This window comes from Athene cunicularia, assembly GCF_003259725.1.
Source record: "Athene cunicularia isolate RWA chromosome 12 unlocalized genomic scaffold, athCun1 chr12_part1, whole genome shotgun sequence".
Classification (NCBI taxonomy): domain Eukaryota; kingdom Metazoa; phylum Chordata; class Aves; order Strigiformes; family Strigidae; genus Athene; species Athene cunicularia.
In genome coordinates this window covers 2,711,019-2,730,926 of record NW_020799116.1, presented here as the reverse complement: position 1 = coordinate 2,730,926, position 19,908 = coordinate 2,711,019, and the positions used below count along the sequence as shown (strand labels likewise).

At 46.2% G+C, this 19,908-nt stretch overlaps 1 protein-coding gene across 8 annotated transcripts in view; it reads left to right on the top strand.

The window, feature by feature from the left end:
* Positions 1-19,908, top strand: part of GRIP2 (glutamate receptor interacting protein 2) — a 286,822-nt gene that overhangs the window by 219,323 nt on the left and 47,591 nt on the right. For all 8 annotated transcript variants that reach the window (XM_026857408.1, XM_026857411.1, XM_026857406.1 and 5 more), the window contains exons 2-7: positions 5,086-5,166; positions 8,324-8,459; positions 9,265-9,410; positions 12,190-12,276; positions 12,566-12,641; positions 13,174-13,319. In XM_026857408.1, coding sequence (XP_026713209.1) covers positions 5,086-5,166; positions 8,324-8,459; positions 9,265-9,410; positions 12,190-12,276; positions 12,566-12,641; positions 13,174-13,319 — 672 coding nt within the window. The remainder of the gene's footprint in view (positions 1-5,085; positions 5,167-8,323; positions 8,460-9,264; positions 9,411-12,189; positions 12,277-12,565; positions 12,642-13,173; positions 13,320-19,908) is intronic.

The following is a 19,908-nucleotide window of genomic DNA, read 5'->3' as shown; positions in this document are numbered from 1 at the left end:
TCATGTTTGGATTGCTGTTATTAACAACTGCTATTCCCCTCTCCTTTCTTGTCTTTTCCCCTAACATAGTGGGAAGAAGTAAGTAATCCCCAAAACATTAAGTGGTGTAAAAAAGCAGGGAGAAATGATTGTGCTGGTGGCAGAGCAGGTGACAGGACGTTTTTACGGCCCCCCGGCCGTCACTGGAGCTGAGGTGCCAACTGGCGTGTATGAAACAGGCAGCAGAGCTCTGGCTGTGCAACCCCATGCCAGTTACTCGCCAAGAGACTAATGTCTGCCCATTCCTTGCTATTCTTGCTGCTGCTAGTGCCCCTCCAGTACCTCCCAGTATGATGCACCTTGCCGCTGGGGAGCCGTCAAGTTTCCCAGGGCCTACATTCAGTGGTGAGATGCTAAGACAGAGAATGAGGAAAAAAAACCCAACCTGAGCAAAGCAAGAGCAGGCAGTGAAACAGTTCAAATGTCCCCTCACCTTTCTTTTTTATTTATTCCTTTTTTTTTTTTTTTTGCCTTCCCCTCCCGACTTCCTTCTTTGTCTTGTGCCCAACAGGGTTTTCCTGGAAATGGATGGTTTCTGACCAAGGCTGAGCTGCCTGCTTTGCTCAGGAGGCAGATTTGGTCCCATTTGGGCCATCTCTTCTGCAGTCGAGGTGTTCCTGTGCCAGGCCCTGGCTGCACGGCTGAGCGGTTTTGTAGGGCAGTAGCTGCTCCTCGCTGCGTTGCCCCCAGTCCCAGCTGGGGTTTCCCCAGGGGGAGAGGCAAAAGAAGACTGTATCTGACAATTTTCTTTTATTTGGGTGAAAGTTAGTGGGAAAATACCTATATTTTGCTGACCTCTCCCCTCACCTCATGCTTCCTAGGAAAACCTGTGCCACTTTCCATGCTGCTTGTCCAGGGGATGGTGCCTCCAGTGAGGGTCTTTGGCTCCTGAGTGGTCTTGCCTGGCAACCAGGATGCTACTGGCACAATTTCAATTAAACAGCAAGAGCATAAAGTATTACAGTGCCCTGGCTGGAGGTGACACATTGCACTAGAGCCACCGAAGTGCCATTGGCTATGGGCCCTGCTGAGAGCTGCCATTAACTGTCTGGCAGCAGGGTGGGATATTGGAGTTTGCCCCGACTTTCTTTCTTCCTGCCCCTGGTACTTCACCTAAAGCAAGGAGATGTTTTTCCTACTCCTTCATTTGTCAAGTTTGTTTTTGAGGGAATAAAATGGGATTATCTTTTCTTTTTTGTCACCGCATGAGACGTATACTGCTGTAAAACACTGCTGCTGCAGGGGAGGAGACCTTTGTCATGTGTGTAGGGGTAGGGACTCCGGAGCTCTTCTTTTCCTGGTGTTAGTAAGACATTGAAATGGCAAAAACTATTGTCAGAGAACTTACAGGAACTTGTCTATTTTGTCACAGATTCCCATAGGATCAATATATGGAAAGTGTTGTGCTCTCAGTTTTTATTGTGGGTCTTGTGTACTTGGTGAGCTTTTCTGAAAGATCTAGAGCCAGCATTAACACCGCTGCTTGAAAATCACCAATTACACAATTTTTTTCCTTTGGAAAAATTTTTGGCCCACTTGGTGTGAGAGAAAAAGCTTGAAAAATACGCCTCTAATGGCTCCAGCACTGATTGCTTTGCAAAAGGAACCCACGCAGGCTTAAAAAAAAAAAAAAAAAGTAAGTTATTTTCCCAATTTTAGGGAGTAGAGAGGTTCATGAATTTTCAGTGCTTGGGTTGGTGCTGCGATTTGGGCCGACTGAGCAATCAGGCTAGTTCCCAGCATTGCCTCTGAACCGATGCTGTGCTAGGCAGGAGAAATGGCTACAAGCACAAAGAGAAGGAGTTTATTTAAAAAAAAAAACCAAAGTACACCACCCCCCCGAAAAAAAAAACCAACCCACCAAACAACCAGCAGCTCAGAAAAAACTGACTTCATTAATACCAGCTTGAGTGGCAGAGCAGGAAATCGGCTGAAAATGAACAAAGAGCCACACGGCAGGGATGCTAATGCAAGCAAATGCCAATTCACACTTCGGCAGGCGGCGTGTGGCAGCTTCCTTTCCTGTTCAAACATTTTAGCCAGATAATGAGCAAAAAACCCAAACATTTTTTTGCATAATCAACTGAGTTTGGAAAGGAGAAGCAATAGAGGAAAGGGAAGCCACGGTGCTAATTATTTGCCGGCTGATAGGGCTGTCAGCGAAGCGGCGCGGGACTGTGCGGGGGGCGCCTTGCTAATTGTCGGCAGCAACTGCGCCTTGGGTCGCTGCACTTGCCACTTGGCTGGTGGTGGAAGCTGTTGTTAATGCAGGGGCAACCTTGTTGCTTGCTGAAATGGAAGCCGAGGCATGTCTGCCAACAGTTACTGGGGTAGGGAGGGTAACCGTTAGCAAACTGGGGTTTCATGTCAGTATTTATTGGGATTGCGATGGGGCGACGAAGCGCGGAAGGGTGCTGGTGGCTGGCTGGTGCAGGGCGGTGTGTTTGTGGGAAGCAGATGGTTGATTGCTTTACTTTGCCAGCAGATGATGGAGTTGGCTTCGAACCATCCTGCGTGGTTTCCCAGGAACGCAGGGATCCCATCCGCAGCAGAACGTTGCTGCCTTGAGCGTGTTACCTGAGGTCAGAGCTGGCAGCAACGCTCTCATGTGGAAGGTGGTTTGTGCTGGGGTGGTCCTCACCACCTGCAGCCTCCTGTGTGACCGATGGCACTCTGATGCTCTGGTGGCACTGAGATGCTCCAGCCCTGCAGGTATTTTGCAGGTGCCTTTTGCAGGCTGGAAAAGCAACCTCATGCTGAGTATCTTGAGCTGCTGGTTTGGGGTTTCTCTTCCAACATGCTGCTGCATTTGGGAAAGAAATAAAGGGAGGTTGTAGCTGCTGGACGAGTGGTATGGGCAGGGGGCAGTTGGATCGGCATTGTCCTGCTGCTCCCCCAGGAAATGCCACCTTGCCTCTGCACTCCCAAACCATCCCTGTTTTCTGACTGCACAGTTCTGCAAGGCATGGGGCAACAGAGAGAGGGTAAGGCAAGATAGTAGGAAAAACCTTCTGGAGAGAGAAATTAAGATGAACATGGACAACAAGTACCAGTGATTGAAAGCTCTGAATCTTTATCACTATCAAACAGCTACTGAAGAGGAGATGGCATAAGGCTTTTCTTTTTTTTTTTTTTTTTTTCTTTTTTTTAAATTGGATGCTGAAGCTAAACTGTCCCAAGTAAATTAAACTTCTTTCCAGAGTCATTAAGCCCAGATTAACCTTGGCCCTGGCCTCCCCATCACCCGAAGAACCACTGCTATTAAAAAGGCAGATTTCATTTTCAAGCCTTCTGCTCCTAGAGCTGATGCCAGGCTGTACCAGCACCTGTGTGAAATCAAGGGCTCACCTCGGCGCTTGCTGTAATCCTCTAGCCAAGTGCTGCTGCTTTCACTGCCAGCGTTGAGGAACACTACAAGACCTCCGCGGTCAGGACAGTGCTGTTTTATCCTACCTGTTCTTCCCCTTATTTTTTAGAAGGCAGAGCTTTGTTCCGCTGTTCCACAGAGGTCAAGGCTCAATGTGTTTTGGCAGCAGTGGCTTAGGATAGGTTGGCGCTGGTCTCGTGCTGAGTGCTAGTCTTTGCTTCATCAGAAATCTTCAGTTTAGTGGTGATGGAAAAGAATTCAAGGTGATGCAGGAGAAGACTCCGGATATCTACATTTTCTCTCTATGGACTGCAAAATTTGCATTGAAAAACTAAATGGTGTTTATTTTTCAGCTGAAACTTTTTCTGGTTGGAAGTGCACATTTGCGTCAGCCAAAACTTTTCACTGAGTTGTCAGTTTGTGAAGTTACTTCAGTTGGGGCAACGAGAATTAAAAATAGATAAATTTTTTTTTCTTTTTTTCTGTTTTTGGAAATTAGGCAGAACCTCATTTCATTTTACTTCTAAAAAATGTTCAAGCCCTTGAGCAAAATTCCCCTCCTAGTGGTTAAGTGTAACCCACGTGATTTTCTGTTTGTGGGGAAAGTGGGCTGCCAGCAAACTGAGCATTGGTTTTGATTCTCTGTGTACAGACCACTGTCTGGAATGGGGCTGAACAGAAGTGGTTGTTCCCTTTGTACACAGCGAGACAAAAACTTCTCTGTAACTTATATTTAAGTTACCTAAGGGCTGTGGACAGTAATAAATGGATAACGTTTTCAGTAACCCATATTTTATACTATTATGTACAACTTCTAAACCTTCACAGCTACTGAAAAATTGGGAAGGGCAATCCAGGAATGTGGTCACTGAGAATGGGAGTTATTTGATACTACAGGCTTACTGGAAATTATTGATTGAAAAAGCGCCAACTTTTTAGGAAACGCCATAAAAGTAGACATTTTAGATGGATGGCAATGGAATCTGTAGAAGCACGCACCCTTCTCTGCAAATAACTTCAGTGCCATATAGTTGTCTTCCAACAGGATAGTACAAAGATATTTAAATACTTTTAAATTTAAATTTCAACTTATGCTGGACGATGCATTTATAGCACATGACACTATTTTCTCTTTTCTCTAACTTTTTTTTTTTAAATCACTTAAGAGAAGGCACTCTCTATACAGAGGGTGGAACAGCAGCAGAAAAATGTGACTTTGAAATAATGGGATCTATAAGAATAGGCAATTTCGTTCAAGTATAGTGATTTAGTGCCCTGTTAGTGTCCTGATGTATAACTCCATTTCCAAAGACCGTAAGTTTCTTCACAAGCATAATGACAGGCTTAAAACTTGTGAGACTAATGCTACAGCTTTCTCTGTCCTCAGCTGTTCCACATAATTACAGAAGTAAGGGAACTTTGTTCTCTCCTAACGGATTAGCTCCAAAAGGAATAAATCAGATAATGTTATTGCCTTCTTGTTTCTTGCCCTCCCTCTCTAAGAAGCAAGATAGCCCACACAGCGCAGTGCAAAGCCAGGGTTGTTTTTTTCTTGCATACAGTCTGTGATACAGATGTGATCCCAATTCTGGTGTCACCAGGTCAAACTTTTGAAAGTGCTCTGGTTCTGTTGTTTGTTGATTTTTGGTACTAATTTCAGCTTCTGTGTTTGCTCACAGACGATGGCCCTTACTCGAAGGGGAGCAAGGACTCTGGTGGGATGGACACAGCCCTGGTCTCCAGGAGGCAAAGCATCCCAGGTAAAGGAGGGGATTAGTTCCCACTCCAAAACATTGGGGCATCCATTACACTTTACCTGGCTACCACTAAAATGGGTAAAATCCCCCAAACCACCCATTCTGGTGCATCTATCAGCCAGACTTTTGCTGGAGGGCAGAAATGGATGGTGGTAACTGGTCTCAGCAAGTGTTACAGTGCAATCACAGTCTGGCATGGAACTACTGATGGTGGTTACAGGGAGCCAGGAAGGGGCTGGGTCCTGTGCTGGCTGACACCCACAAAGAGGAAAACAGCAGCAAAGGAGAGAGGGAAGAAGAGCTGCCAGATCTGAGCTCGCCAGAGGGAGGGAGGCTGGCAGTGTCTGGCAAGCTTAGTATTTCCCGTGTGTGACTAAGTTTGTTTTGATATTTAGTCAGTCACAGAAGACTTTTGTGTGAGATAAACCTTCCCCTGCAGAAACACCCCCAGGGGCTGAAGAGGGAGTGGAGAAGTGGTAGTAGATACCCTGCTGTTGGTGCTGGGCTTTGTCTGCCAGCAGATTTGGATGGGCTGCTGTGGACAACTCCTTCCTAATAGAGTCTGTTTGAACTTGACCCAGTCACAGGTTTGGTTTAGTGTGTTTTAGGGGATGGGGGAGCAAATGGGGGGCCCTTTTGCTACTGCTTCATCATTCAGCAAATTTCCTAGGGGATATTCTACATCCTCTGGGGCTTCTGCAACACGTTGCCACTGTACCGCAGCCCTGATGGGGAGAGGCTGACTCCTCGCTCACAAAAGCCAGTATGTCCAGCAACCCCACCTTAAGACATCTCAACATGGGAGGGCAAAATTCACGTGTGCTCTTCCTATCCTGGAATGCTTCGAGTAGCAAAATCCAAGCACATATGCCAATAGAAATCCAAGACTACTGTCATATGGCACTTAGACTATGTTGTGAAGGTCCAGATCCTGTTTAACCAGCTCACTTTTACATCACGGTGTGTCTCTGGTAGCGGCGGTAGATTTATAGAGGCATTGGTCAAAATCCCTTATTGCTTACTTTGATAGATTGATCTCAGGGACTTGCCTTTTTTCAGAGCAGTGATTTCTCCTTGAACCCGTAACAATGGGTAATTGCACTCTGGGAGTTCTCATTTTAAACACTTATCAAGGATCAAAATTAAACCCCATTGAAGAGCTAATAATCTCCCCTTGTGGCACCATCTGTGTTGATCAGTCATGTCTGTAGTTGAGAGGAAATTTGCAGGATAGTGCCGGATGGTGTTCCTTCCAGCACAGCGGGGAGCCCCCACAAAGTTTCTGTCAGCCCCTGGGATCCTGGGTTGGTGAATTGAAAACTAAGTTACTGTAGTTGGCAAGGGATCAAAACTGAGTTTAAAGAGCAGAAGCATTATGGACCTGACGTTTTACAATGAGCTGCCAGTGCCATGTTAAATGGGAGCCCAGCAGTGCCTAAATGCCTTCCAGGCTGGTGCTAGATTGCAAAGAGGTTCCCCACTTGCATTAATCAAGTGCATGGATTATTCTTGGAAGTGCTTTACAAAACAGGTAGTAGTACACAGAGGGACTTGAAGAGAGGTGCAATTTCTGGTGTCATGGTGGCATTACACAAGGAATAAAGTGCTAGTGGTGAGAAACCACAGTGCCAAATGACACCGTGTTTTCTCTCAGTGAAAAAGGATGGGAGGGGAAGCCCTGCACCAGCACAGATCTTCTGTGTCAATATGTTATTTAAGACACCCTGCCTTGCTCTGGAAGTGGTATTGTGCAAGAGGTTTCAAATGTTCCCTCTCCAAATAGAGGATCTCATTTAAGCCTGGTGGGGTTTGCTGTGCCAACAAACTCCTGGGCCATTTGCAGCGTGGGTTTTAGTCCACAGCTGTGGCACTGCTGTTTGCCATGTGCTGCCAATGCCCATCGCCACCTTCGCCTGCACAACTTTGGAAAAAGGCACCCTGTGTGAGGGACACTGTTTGCCTCCTGTAAAATTGTGGGAGATTTCAGTACATTGGGGATAGTGGAGGTGAATGGATCATGTTGTAAGCAAATTCTGCAAAAGCTTTGTAGAGGAGGCTCTGGAAGGCATGAAAATCATCTGATTTGCCCCAGGGCTAGTCCCGCCTTGAGCTAAAGGTTCGAGTGCTGTCATGTGAATTAATGTGGAGCTGCCTTTTGCCAAGTCTGCAGAGCTCTTGGTCTTTCCTTGGGCCGGTGCTGGCTCACCTGCTAACTTACTCCCCTCCTCCATATGAAATCCACAAGTTGGAACAGTTTAGGGACCCTGTTTTTGTAAAACCCAACCGTGAACTGTAATGGGATCAAAACTGGCATCAAGTTGGGCTTATATATAGGTGCTGGAGAGACAAGAGTGTGATCTTGAAAGAAAGGTAAAATGTATGCTGCCTGCAGCAGAGAGGTAGTACTGGTGCAGCAGGTGTGGGGTGTGCAACCCCTAAACCTGACTCTGCCATATGTATTATGGCTGGCAGCGGAGCCAGTTGTGTTGTAAAAGTGGCTTGTGTCTTCAGTTCCAGCTGTAGATGAGGTGGGTAACGTGCAGGAAGTGTGACTTAGACAGGGTGCAGTGAACGAAGGTCATGCCTCCCCCTCCTTCCCCTGCTGATGGCAGGATCCCACCCCTCTCCACGTCATGTTCTTTATCTCCCAACTGAATTGATGTCTCATGATAAGTTTTTAATCACAATATTTTAAGAGACACCCTGTTCTGTCCATCCAGGCAGCTACTGCAGGTCCACAGCATCCTCCTACCTGGTAACTGTGACTGCCTGACATGCAGCCTTCCTGACACCCACCCCGCTCCATATCAAACATAATTCCTGAGATGATGTCCCTGGACCACTGCCTGGATCCCATCACCCTGGTTTGAGTCCTTCCACTGCCTCCAGCACAAAGTTTTTATCCTCTCACAAGCTCTCACTCCCCTGCCTTATCCTGCTTGGTCTTGCCTGAAAGACCTGCATGCAAATGCTTTTCCTCCACTGCTTTGGGTCCACCAGGACACATTTCTGTTTCACAATTTCACTTTAAATAAGCGGAAGATAATTGTATAAATCATCCCAGGTCTGCTCTCCCACCACCTGTAGGAAAAGGGTGTCCTTGGGATTGGGAGGAATATACCTTTCACTGAGATATTTGTCTTTATTCCTGATCTTTCAGAGGAGTTCAGAGGGGTCACCATTGTGGAGCTGATTAAGAAGGAAGGAAGCACCCTGGGGTTAACCATTTCAGGTGGCACAGACAAAGATGGAAAGCCAAGAGTCTCCAATCTGAGGCCGGGAGGACTGGCTGCAAGGTGAGCAATGGAAATGGGGTACAGAGAGCACAGTAAAACTGGAGATGAATAGTTGCATGGTCTACCTACTGAATGAATATAGTTATAATTAAAATAGTTGGCCCCGACTCCCTTTTTTCAAGTGGTCCAAAATGCAAAGTTGTTGCTTCAATAATTAGAACGTCTTCTATTTTGAGTTATTTCCCATGCTCTGTGCAATTATGCTCTGAAATTTTGTATAGCGATATTTGGGATTCTGTGAAATTAGGCAGCCTTGTCAGGAGAGCTGCATGGTACAATACATCTTGATCAAGCTAAGTGGTTTAATATTGTATCTGTTCTGAATACTGAGTGTTTGAGGAATGTTATTGGCTGAGAAAAGGAATGGGAGAAGAAAAGCTCCAAGAAGCAGAAAAAGGGAAGGAGTAATGGAACAATTTTGCAGTAAACAGGCAAAGGGAAAGATGTTTTCTTTTTCCCTGTTGGATTTTTTTCAGACAGCTCTTGGTGTGCTTCTCTTTGACTGATTGCTCTACATGAATGGGAACAGAACAAGAAGGGAGGTTGTGAACATGTAGACCGTGATTGTTGCTGTATGTACAGATCTGAACACTTGACACCGGGAAAGATAGATGGCTGCAGTTCTAGCACTTCCTTCTGATAGCAGGCACATGCAGTCAAGCAGCTAAGATCAGCCCAACATCGGTGGCTTGTTCAGAAAGTTCTCCAGTTACCAAAGATTAGCCAGGCATGTCCTGGCTGAGTATAGCAGAGACTTTGTGCTACCACTGCATTTTTATTTTTTATTTTTTTCCTTTATTTGCAGAAGTGACCAGCTGAACGTCGGGGATTACATCAAGTCAGTGAATGGCATTAACCTGACCAAGCTGCGGCATGATGAGATCATAAGCCTGCTGAAAAATGTGGGCGAAAGGGTAGTGCTGGAAGTAGAGTATGAGCTTCCGCCAGCCGGTGGGTGCCTCTCTCATAACGCTGCTCTCTCTGCTTAGCTGCTTTTTGTTCTGGGGTGCATGTGGGCTTGCTCATGCTTTAGCCAGCATGGCCAAGGCAGTAGCCAGGGGCATTCTGACGTTCGTCAGCGCTGCGGTGGCTGCTGCAAGAGCTGCGTGCAGGCGGAGCAGGGCGCTTTTTCCAGCACAGTGGGTGCCTGTTCATGCACACTGGCAGAAGATGGCTGATTAGGTCTGTCTTGCCTCGGAGTGACTCGGTAGCACAGGCCAATCTGCCTCCTGATGCTGCTTCAGCTTGTTTTTCCCTTTTGGAGTGTGGCTATGGGAGGTTTTATTCAGCCTTAAGCATGCATTGCCAGATCCTCTTTTCTGAACTCTGGAAAGTGCTGTTATTCCTCGAGATGCTTTGAAGTGTGCTGTGTTTTCAGAAGGGAAGCCCGAGCAATCTGCTTTCCAGCTAAGGGGCCTCGGCAGAAGTTGGCAAGCCCAACTCACATTACCAGGGCTTGTGTCCTGATGTGGAAGACTCTGTGCTCTTGCCCTCATTTTTTTCTGATTAAAATAAATTCCTTGATACAGTTCCTTGTCCCAGTCTTTCTTTTGTGAAAACGATCTCCCCAGTTATTACTTATTTAGTTACCCAGATCAATCACAGGATAATTGGGCAGAAGAAATAGAACAACTGAAAAATAAGAGGACAGGAAAAACAAAACTAATGAAATCTAAAGATTTTGCCCCAGATAGGAAACTATCTTATACTTTATAGCTTTGCTATAGGTGCTGCCTTTACATGAAAAGGATATATAAATGACCATTTGAAGCCCTAAGAAGAAAAAAAAATATATAATACGAATTGACTGATTCTCTATCCATTACCCCCTCTGTTCTGCTGTAAAGGTTAGTTAGCTTTTGCATGCAACCTCGGTAAAACAAACTGTGGCTCAAGTTTTCTATGTTCTCATGCTCACTAGAGATGACAGCTCTTAACCTTTCTCCTTAGCTGTGAGCCTGGCTATCAGGAATCTGATAAGCTGTACTTACCAGCCAAGGAGCAGTGCCAATACCGCATGGCTCAATCAATAGCAGCGGTGCAAAATGTCTCCACCTCTGAAGGAGCAGGAAGAACACACTGAAATAGTGACTTCTCTCCAATGAGATTATTGATGCTGTTTATGACTAATCCAGACAAAGAGGCACTGCAAAATACAGGGAATTGTCAATTACTGCCTTGCTCCAGTTCATTGTGGGCTTTTATCTGCGGTGATGGTTTGTTATTGCTGCGTGCCTCTCTCCTTCCCTGGGCAAAGAGCAGAAATATAGTACAATTCAATAGCTTGTGCTTGTGGGTTTGAATTTTTCTCCCCACTTTATAATTTCCTGCTTTGGAAGAGAACTTGCAAATCCAAGTCTAGTTTTCAGGCCACTGTGTCACATCATCTCTTTAATGAATAAACCAAGCCCTGTGTTAACACAAGCTTAGGTTTCCCCGCTCCCCATTGATCTTAGGAAAGGCTGTTGCAGGACTTTATGCTTGGATGCTTAGGACAGAAATTGGATGTTTTCTGAACTCATCTGTGGATGCTTTATACCCTTTTCTTGGTATGCGAGTATGACCCTTTAGCTGGGAGCCTTCCTGTGCCCTGAGCTTTTCCCTTTTGGAGTATTTTTAGCCTGTGTCCCTGGTAGCAGTCTGTGCCCAGCAGCAGGAGCAAAGCAGCTGCATGCTGGACAGTGTTTTGGGGGTTTATTTGGCCTTACTGTAGCCTGGGGCCCAGGGCTGCCTGCCTGCAAGGCGGTACCGTGCCTTCGCTTCTTTTGGGTTAGTTTAACCCAAATTTGGGTGCAGGTTGCAAGCCCTCAGGGTGCTTGGCGGTGAGGACCAATGTGGTCAGTGAGGGCAGTGGGGAGATTGGCTTCAAAAAGCCCCTGCTGAGCCAAGGGAAAATGCTAGCGCAGATGTGCCTAGGGGAGCCTTCAGCTCCAGTTTGCCAGGTTGAAGTCAAGCTCTTAGTCTTTTTTCTGATTATCCTCATGGCCATTCACTGCACTTGGTTTGAAGATTAGGAATTGATCTTTTCAGAGTGGACCAGGCTGAAATGCCATGTGCAGTTCTGGATGGAGAAGACTGGGAAATTGTCCCATATTCACTGCAGTAGTTCAATAAATCATTAAATAGCAGGAGATGGCAAGGGACGGAAACAGTTTCTTTCTTTTTCTCTTTACTTTTGTACATTAAATAGTACTGTGTATTTAATATAAAATTACTGCATTGCCCCTAGGATCAGTTTAAAGGATTCACTTAATCTTTTTTTAAAGTCAAAATATGAGAGGTAATGGAAAAAAAAAACCCCAACCTATTGTACTGAGGATTTGGGATTTTCATTTTCTTTAAGGTCAGCTGGTGACTTGATTCCTTATGCTGCTGCTGTTTTTTTTTAATAAGTTTCCATCTGCGGCAGAAGCTTCTGGCTTTTGAGTAATGCCAAATGCATTAAAGCCAGTTGATAAATGAGACAGTTTTACTTGAATGTCAGAGTATTAACCAAGACAAATTTGAGGGGAGATGCACAACACTGAGCTGGTGAAATCATCCTAAAACATGATGGTTGGCTCAGCCGAAGCTTCACACATCCAGTTTGGGCTCTTTTTGCCTCTAGACAGGAAAGGTATTGGGCTGGACTTTAATTTCAGTGCCATTTGGATGAGTTTTGATGTTATTGTGCAGAGTGGCATGGAAAAGGTTTATCTGGGAATAACTGGGTCTTCCTCTCTTCCTTTAGTGCCAGAGAGCAGTGCTGGCATTATTCCCAAGACCATCGAGGTGTCCCTCTACAAGGAAGGCAACAGCTTTGGCTTCGTGCTGAGAGGTTAGTAGCTTCCCCAGTGAAAATCAAAGAGGGGACAAGCACTGGCAGAGGTGATTTGGGAAGCGGGAATAGAAAAGTAAAAAGATGAATGTCATAAACCTCAGCTGAGAAGTGAAAATGTTGACGCATCCTGTTCAGCCTTCAAGGACTGCCGGCTGCCGAATCCGGGGCAGACTTTCTGCTTTCAGGCTCTGTCAGCTGTTCTGTGATAGATGTCTCTCCTTTCTTAGCACTCTTGTTCAGACTTTCAAACCTCCGGTGACTGATGGCTTTCCTGGTTTGATTACAGGGGGAGCCCATGAAGACTGGCACAAATCCAGACCGCTGGTGCTCACCTACGTGAGGCCGGGTGGCCCAGCAGACAGGTACTGCTCACGTCACGCCTCCAACATTTGCTTTCACCAGACAGACCAGCAGCTCTCACCATACTCTTGGACATTTGTCCTCTTTATCCTCCTTGCTGGTACCTCCCCAAGGCTTCTCATGCTGGTGGTGGGACCTGTGGTGTGCGGGGAGGATGGGTCTGGTGCTCACAGGCTGACCCATGTGTAGATGTTATAAGCAGAAACTCTTCCAGAGGCAGCCACTTAATTAACTCCGTGCAGATGAATAGCTGATGCTGTGTTAGAAAGCAGGAGGCAGTCTGTCTGTTCTCATGCCACTAACTTAATAAGATGGGCCTGATACTATAAATAACCCAAACTATTGTCCCAAGGAGTGTTCAGTTCCTACAGGATCAAAGTAATTGACTTGTTTATATATATATATACACACACACACGTATACACACACAAAATATACATTAAATATATACAAAATATCAATAGATATTTAAATATAGAAAATATACCTAAATATATATATACAAAAACCCTTTTTGCCTGTGGCTTCTGACAGGGAAGGGTCCTTGAAAATTGGGGACAGGCTGCTGAGTGTTGATGGGATCCCTCTGCACAGCATGACCCACGCTGACGCCCTCAACATCCTGCGGCAGTGCAGCCAGGAGGCACTCTTCCAGATCGAGTACGATGTGACCATCATGGGTAAGGCCAAGATGGTTGTGGTGGCATTTTCTCTGACTGCCTGGAAAGTATGTGAGACTTGACATGGTAACTGGGGTACTCGGTTTCAGTGGAAAAATTGCTGAGCGATGTGCTGCCAACATGGATGTCGGGAGTAGAGATCAAAGTCAGTTTAGTTGAATGTATTTGAAATGCCGTTATCCAGTGATGTGTCTTGATAGGAATGATGACTTGTTTTAGAGAAGGGAGGAAAAAAGAGATTTTCTAATGTAGGCAAAGAAGGTGTAGGATAAGTTGGAGTTAAAGGGGGCCGAAGTGCTCTGCCAGCCCTGCAAATACCACTATTAAATGTGTGCAGGGGAGGGAGCTGCAAGCAGGCAGATTCTTGATGTGGCTGTGGCTTTGGTTATGAATTTTGACCCTGCTTAATTCTGGAGCTATTCCCTTTCTTAGAAACGTTAGTTCAGATCTGCTTCTGAAATAAATGAGGGGTGATCAACTGTTTGACCCCAAATAAGACAGAATTTACTGGAGGGCAGAGGATGGGTATTTCTAAAAAGTGTTCTACACAGTAGATATTAACTTTGAGGGTTTGGAGGGTTAGTGTTTTGCTTTTTTTTTTTTTCAGTTGATTTTCAGTTTCAAGCCCTGGGAAGGGGTTTATTATTAGCTACTGTAAAGTCATTTTGAGCTGGCTTTGTGACACACAGCTGTTACTGCAGGGAGCGTTGTTAATGAGTTTAAGGTTACCACAGAGTCCGAAGCTGTGTTGGTTCTGGAAGCTCGTTGAGCTGTGTGTTAGATTTTAATGTTGCATATACATTTCCAGAGGGGTTTCTGCCTCTGCTGGAGCCACAAGCTGGACTAGGTTGGAGTTTTTTCTGCAAGTCTTGCAAACCAGTCCAGTACGTCTGAGCCTAGGATCCAGTGAGGAGTCCGTGATAGCTGGTTGTTTTCTGATTTGTCAGTGAGAAGGGAAATAAAAAGGATGTGTAGCTGAGATAATTTAATACCCAAGGAAAGAGAGCTGAGAAAACCAGAACTTGCTCCTTGCAATGTGCAAGACAATTGCAGTGGGATAAGGGAGCTCCTTGTGCCAGCCCTGAAGGCTTTCTGCTTCCTTCTGAGCTCCTTCCCCCAAGCTTTCCCCTTCCAGGAGAAACTCCATAAGCGTGGCCATATTGGATCTCCCCTGGGGGAGGAGGCTGCCGGGGCCTGGGGAGCCATGTGCCATGCAAACGTGTACTCCGCTGGGAGAGCTGGAAGGAAAGCCTGATGGCTCGGCAGTTGCCTGCACACTGCCTGGCTTCTGCCATGCTACAGGAGCAGCTTCTCTTTAGAAATTGGCTGGTATTCATGAAAAAGAGGAGATGCTTCAATGATGGGAAACAGAAAGTACCCAAACCCTATTTTCTACCTTTTTTAGTTGATTGTGATGTGGTAACTCTGTGGTGATCGGTAAGGGATGGCTGTTCCTCTCCTCGCAGGCTGGCTGGGTGGGGAGGGGGCAGGCAGGGTTCAGGAGGGATTTTGCACAGAGCTGTCACGTCTGCCATGGTGCGTGGGAATGGGCTTTTTTTGAGTTTTGTTATTTGTTCGGTCTCCTGGTGTCTATGTTGCAGAAAGTTGATTGTTACGAAACCTGACCAGGAGCAAAAATAGCCGTGAAGGTGTCTTGGTATTTCTTCTTGAGGAAGTCTCCCACCTAAAACTGTTAGGGTTGAGTGAACACAGAGTGATGGCAGGGTTTATGCAGTGCTGCTCCATCTTGTGTTGCTATAGAGTGGACCATAACCAGATACTTCCCAAGATGTAACAACAGCCCCTTTCTTAGATAATTTCTGCATAGGGTGTGTTTCTCCCCAGCCCTGTAAAAGGATATGCTTGCTCTGCTTTCTTTTAAGGCAAGATAATGCAGAACGTGTAGCTTAAAACAATCTCTGCAGACAGCTTTGCCAGGCAACACCTAATAACTGCAATGGGAGATGGGTGCATCATCCCCAAATCCCCTCTGTTGCAGATATTGTCTTTACCAGCCACAGGAAGATGGTGAGGGAAGGGAAAAACAGGTGCTGGAAGTAGTGTGGGGATGTTATTAGCCTGAAGGGAGCACTCCTAATTCCTAATTTGAAAGCTTGGTGAAGGGTTTGGGAATGACACGTGGCCACAGAGTTCACTTGATTCATTATAAGAGCTGGGGACACCACCATCAAGTGGTGCTTGGCCTGTTTATCCCCAGGGAAAATAGAGGGTTTTACATCACACTCGTTCTCTGCTGTAGCTGTAGATGCTGGGGTGTCGTGGGCTGACCCTCAGTGAGGGAAAGTTGTTTTTCCGCATCTGTCCTTGGTGAGAGACCAAGGCTGCTGCGAGGGAGTGTTGAATCACGGGGTTCCCCAGCTGCCTGCGTGGTTTCCCAGCCAAAAATTGTGCACTGAGGATGAGCTGCGTGGGGCCAGCCCCGCTCTTGGTGCGAGGGACGTGGCAGCTGCTTGCCATCACCACCGAGCATCCCCCGGCTGCTGGGATTGCACCGGTGAGGCCAGTGTGGGATGGGGACGTGGCAGGCTTTTAATCAAATTGGCTGAGGTTTCTCAAGGCCACTGAAGGAATTAAATTAATCTGCCTTTTCCATTTAAAAGGAGTGCAAACTGGGCATGCACCTCCCTTGGGCATCGGGAAAATCTCTGCCCTTTGCTGATGCCAGATAAAAATTGCAACGAACAGATGCTTTCCTGTGGTGACACTCTATCTTATGGGCCTTTTAAAAAAGGGAGGAAAAAAGAAAAATAACCCAACAAATAAACTGATCAGCGAGAAACTGGTGGCATTTGAATAGATACTCCATAAATAAGCTGCGTGTGCCATGTCTTGAGGCACTGGGCTCAAGCCTTTCGGGTCGCTCATGGAGAGAGGAAGCTCTCTGCCAGAGACGATGAACGAGCAAAGCGATTTGCTGTGTCCTTCTCCTCCTCTCCCTTCCCCTGGCTGCCCCTCTGCCTGTTCATTTTTCAGGCTGAAGATTTTTAGGCCTGCGGGGCTCTCCTGCTGATGGAGCGGAGGGCTGGTAATGTCCCACAAATGGGTGACTCTGCTGAGTGGTGGCAGAGGGTAGGGCCTGAAGAGGAGCCCATTAAGTCAAATGCCTCCATGTGCTGGTGAAGCAGGAGGGATCACGAGCTGCTGGGCTCTGCCAGGAATGGGGCAGCTCCCTGGTTTGGTGGTTCTAGGAGGTTTTGGTTTATTATTTTTGCATTTACAAAGGGGGGTGGTGTGCCTATTCCTTTTTCTCTTTTTTACCTTTTTGTGTTTCCTTTTCCCTCCTCTCCCCCAAAATGCATTACAGCAGGGAAAAAATCACCCCTGTAGGCACACCTCACTAATTCCCTGGGCAAGTGCTCATAACACTTGCCAGCCTGGTTGCGAGAGCCATCTCTTCCTAGGGAAGTGAGCAAAGCCAGGTGAGGCTCAAGGAAACCTAGTGCAAGAAGGAAAAAAACCCACAATAATTCCTCTAAAATAAGCTGCTGAGAGAAATATCTTTTACAAGACACCAGCTTTGAGTTGTGGGGTAACCAGCTCTCCTGTACCTTCGGCACTGGGGTGTCTGACTACCTGGAGCAGACTGTTTTCCTCATATCCATCATGATACCATCATGAGTACCACTCCAGCGTGTGGGTGTGAGCAGGTTTTGCACAGCCCTGTGTGTCCTCCCAGGGTCAGCCAGGCAGACAGAGCGATGGGATTTGCTGTACTTCAGTGGGTTTTGGTAGGCTTTCCTCTTTCTGTTTTGATGGAGGGTTAGAGGGTTGGTTAGACCTGTAGTGAGTCACCCAGTGGGTGCTGAATTTCCACCTGAACATTTTGAAATGGCTGGAATTGGGGTTTGGAAAGAAAAACGCAGGCAGGATTTGGGGGCAGATGTTAACTGATTCAGGCCTGAGCTGCTGATGCTGAATTTTAAGAGGGTCCTATTCCAATTTATTTATCCTGTTCATTAAGCAATGCCACCTAAAACCAGCAGATGTCTTCAAAGAGGTTACTGAAACTGGTTACTTCAATTGGTTACTGAAACTATTGTTTCTAGAGATGGATGAAGACAGCATGCGTGCCTTTCCCCCGGCAGTGTCAGGAGATGTAACATTATTCATCCAGCATGGATAGGTCTTCTGGACCCTGTCTGACTGTCCACTAAACGAACATGTATTTTTGGACAAGTTGTGTGACAGCTGTGCCTCAGTTTCCCAATCTGTAAAATGGTACCGTCCTCCTCTGGGAAGCACAATTCATTGCTTGCAAACCACTTTCAAACCTTTACATGAAAATCTGCCCAGCCATGCAAGGCAGCATACGCATACGTGTTTTTTTTCTGATCCTTGGTAACAAAGCCCTAGAGAAAAGATGCAAGCTGCTGTATCCATATTAAACTTGGTGTCACTGGCCTCGGGGATGCTCGTTCTGCAACAGTGTGATTTTTGGCCCTCACTATGTGCTGAGCAGCATCTGAGTTGAAGACCTCATGAATGCTGAGCCTCCAGAACAACTGCTTAGACTTTTTTGGCTTGCAAGAAGGGATCTTGCTTTAAGTAAGGTGAAATTTGCTGTGAAATGCAGGAGAGTTTTTCACAGATGCTGTGGGTGAGTTTGTGGCTGTGCATGGTGGTACAAAACCACCTTGTGGTGCCAAAACAGCAATGCCGATTGACTCCCTACAGTGAGGTTATTGCATGGCCTGCCCTGGCCTCTCTGTGTTTCTTTTTCAATTAGCTTGGGTGTAATAGCCCCATCTTAATTATGCCTCACAAATATTGCTAAATTGCAGACTCCTGACCTTTGATTTGAGCCAAATCGTTCCCTAGAATAATTAATAGAGGCTTGGCTGGTCTTTCCTCAACAAATGCCTCTATAAAATGGAACAATTCTCATCCATGCCACTGGAGATGGGAATTAAAAGGGACAGTGGCATGGCCCGTGTGGTGGGAGGAGGGACCATGGGCTGGAGGCAGGACTGTGATTTCCTACAGTCTTACTGATAACCTCGGTCCTGGTGTGGGAGTACCCAAAGCTCTTTTTTCTCACCTTTGTGCTGAGACCTCCCAGGGAAACACCTGGCAAAGCTGAGAAGCTTGGAGGCTGGGTAAAACCGAGAGGAGTAGGTATTTTCCTTGCAAAGACAGGTCTACCGCCCCAGCAAGCTTTCTTTCATTATTTTTTTTTCCTATCTCCTTCCCTTCAGCTGGAGGAATATAAGTCTGTGTCCCTTTTCAGAGGATACATGCTGGGCACACACGGGCTGTAAAACCAACATAGAGCTGGTGTTTGCTGTTAGAAGAGATCCTCAGTCTTTTGGTGCTTCCTTTGGTAATGAAGGTTTAAGTGCACCTTCTGCAAGCTTTAGCTGGGTCCTTTGTGCATCGTTTGATTAATCTGGGACTACTTTTTACCAGGGCCTGCAGATCTCCCTAGCGGTCCTTTTCAACAGAGAGTAAACAGTATTTTATTTGAAGCCTGCATAACCTTTAACATGGCTCATTCCTCCTCCTTCCTCCCCAGGGAAAAAGGGCACTGTGAGCAGGCCAGAGCCTGAACATCCTCTGGCTTATCTCCAGGGGAAATTTCCAAGGGAAATTTGTGTCTCCAGAGATTCAGCATCTTCAACAAATCTCAGGAAAGACCTCGTTGCAGCTTAGCTTCTGAGATGTGCATTAATGTTCCTGTTTACCAGAGAGCAAGAATGAGCCATGCATCTAGTTTTGGAGCCAAGTAGCATCAGCATTTTTAGTGGAGCACAGCTTTGAAAGAGAAAAGCCTTACTATGAATAATTAAGGGCTGAGAAGGCATCAAGCTCTCAGAGGGCTCTGCTGGCTTTTCCTACAAAGTGGATGGTGGTGTTTCTATGAATTGCTTTTGTGGGGGGTCAAACTACACATGGGGTGCTAGATGTGGGAAGTCTGGTGGTGATAACACGTTCATGAGTCCAGCCTCCTTATAATAGCTTTAGGTAATCTGGAAGCAAATCTGGGTAACAGAAGTGGAGGGAATTTCTGTCTAATCAACCATAGACACAGGCTTTCTTTTTCCTCCCCCTTCCTCAGAAGGGATGAATAGGTATGATGCAGGCTTATGCTAACAGGTGTAATTTCGTAGGAGTTTCATAGTCTCACTTACAGCATCTATTAATTCATCTTTTAAACATGAGTTACCCCTGTATTGTCTAATGGGAGAGAGGAGGCTTTTGTAAGCATGCAGGTAGGTAGTGCTGTGTCTCTGCTCCCACTGTCACACCAGAGGAGCTGAAACGAGCAGTTGAAGTGATATTTTGAAGCTGGTGCTCAAGCACACAGGAGTTGACTGACGGGTAACGGTGATCAGCACACAAGACTTCCGAGTACTTCAGAAAGTGGGATCCTGTTTCTTTGCACCTTTTTTATTTGTGAAGAAGCCTATAACAGTGATGTCCTTTTGATCTTCTTTTTTTGTGCTTTTAATGCTGTTGATGAGACTGCTGCACAGCCTTTGAGCAATCTCTTCCTCAATCTTGCTATTTAACCCCAAGAAAAGAAGAAAGGGGGTTGTGTCCATGAGTGAATTGTTGTAATATCTCTTCA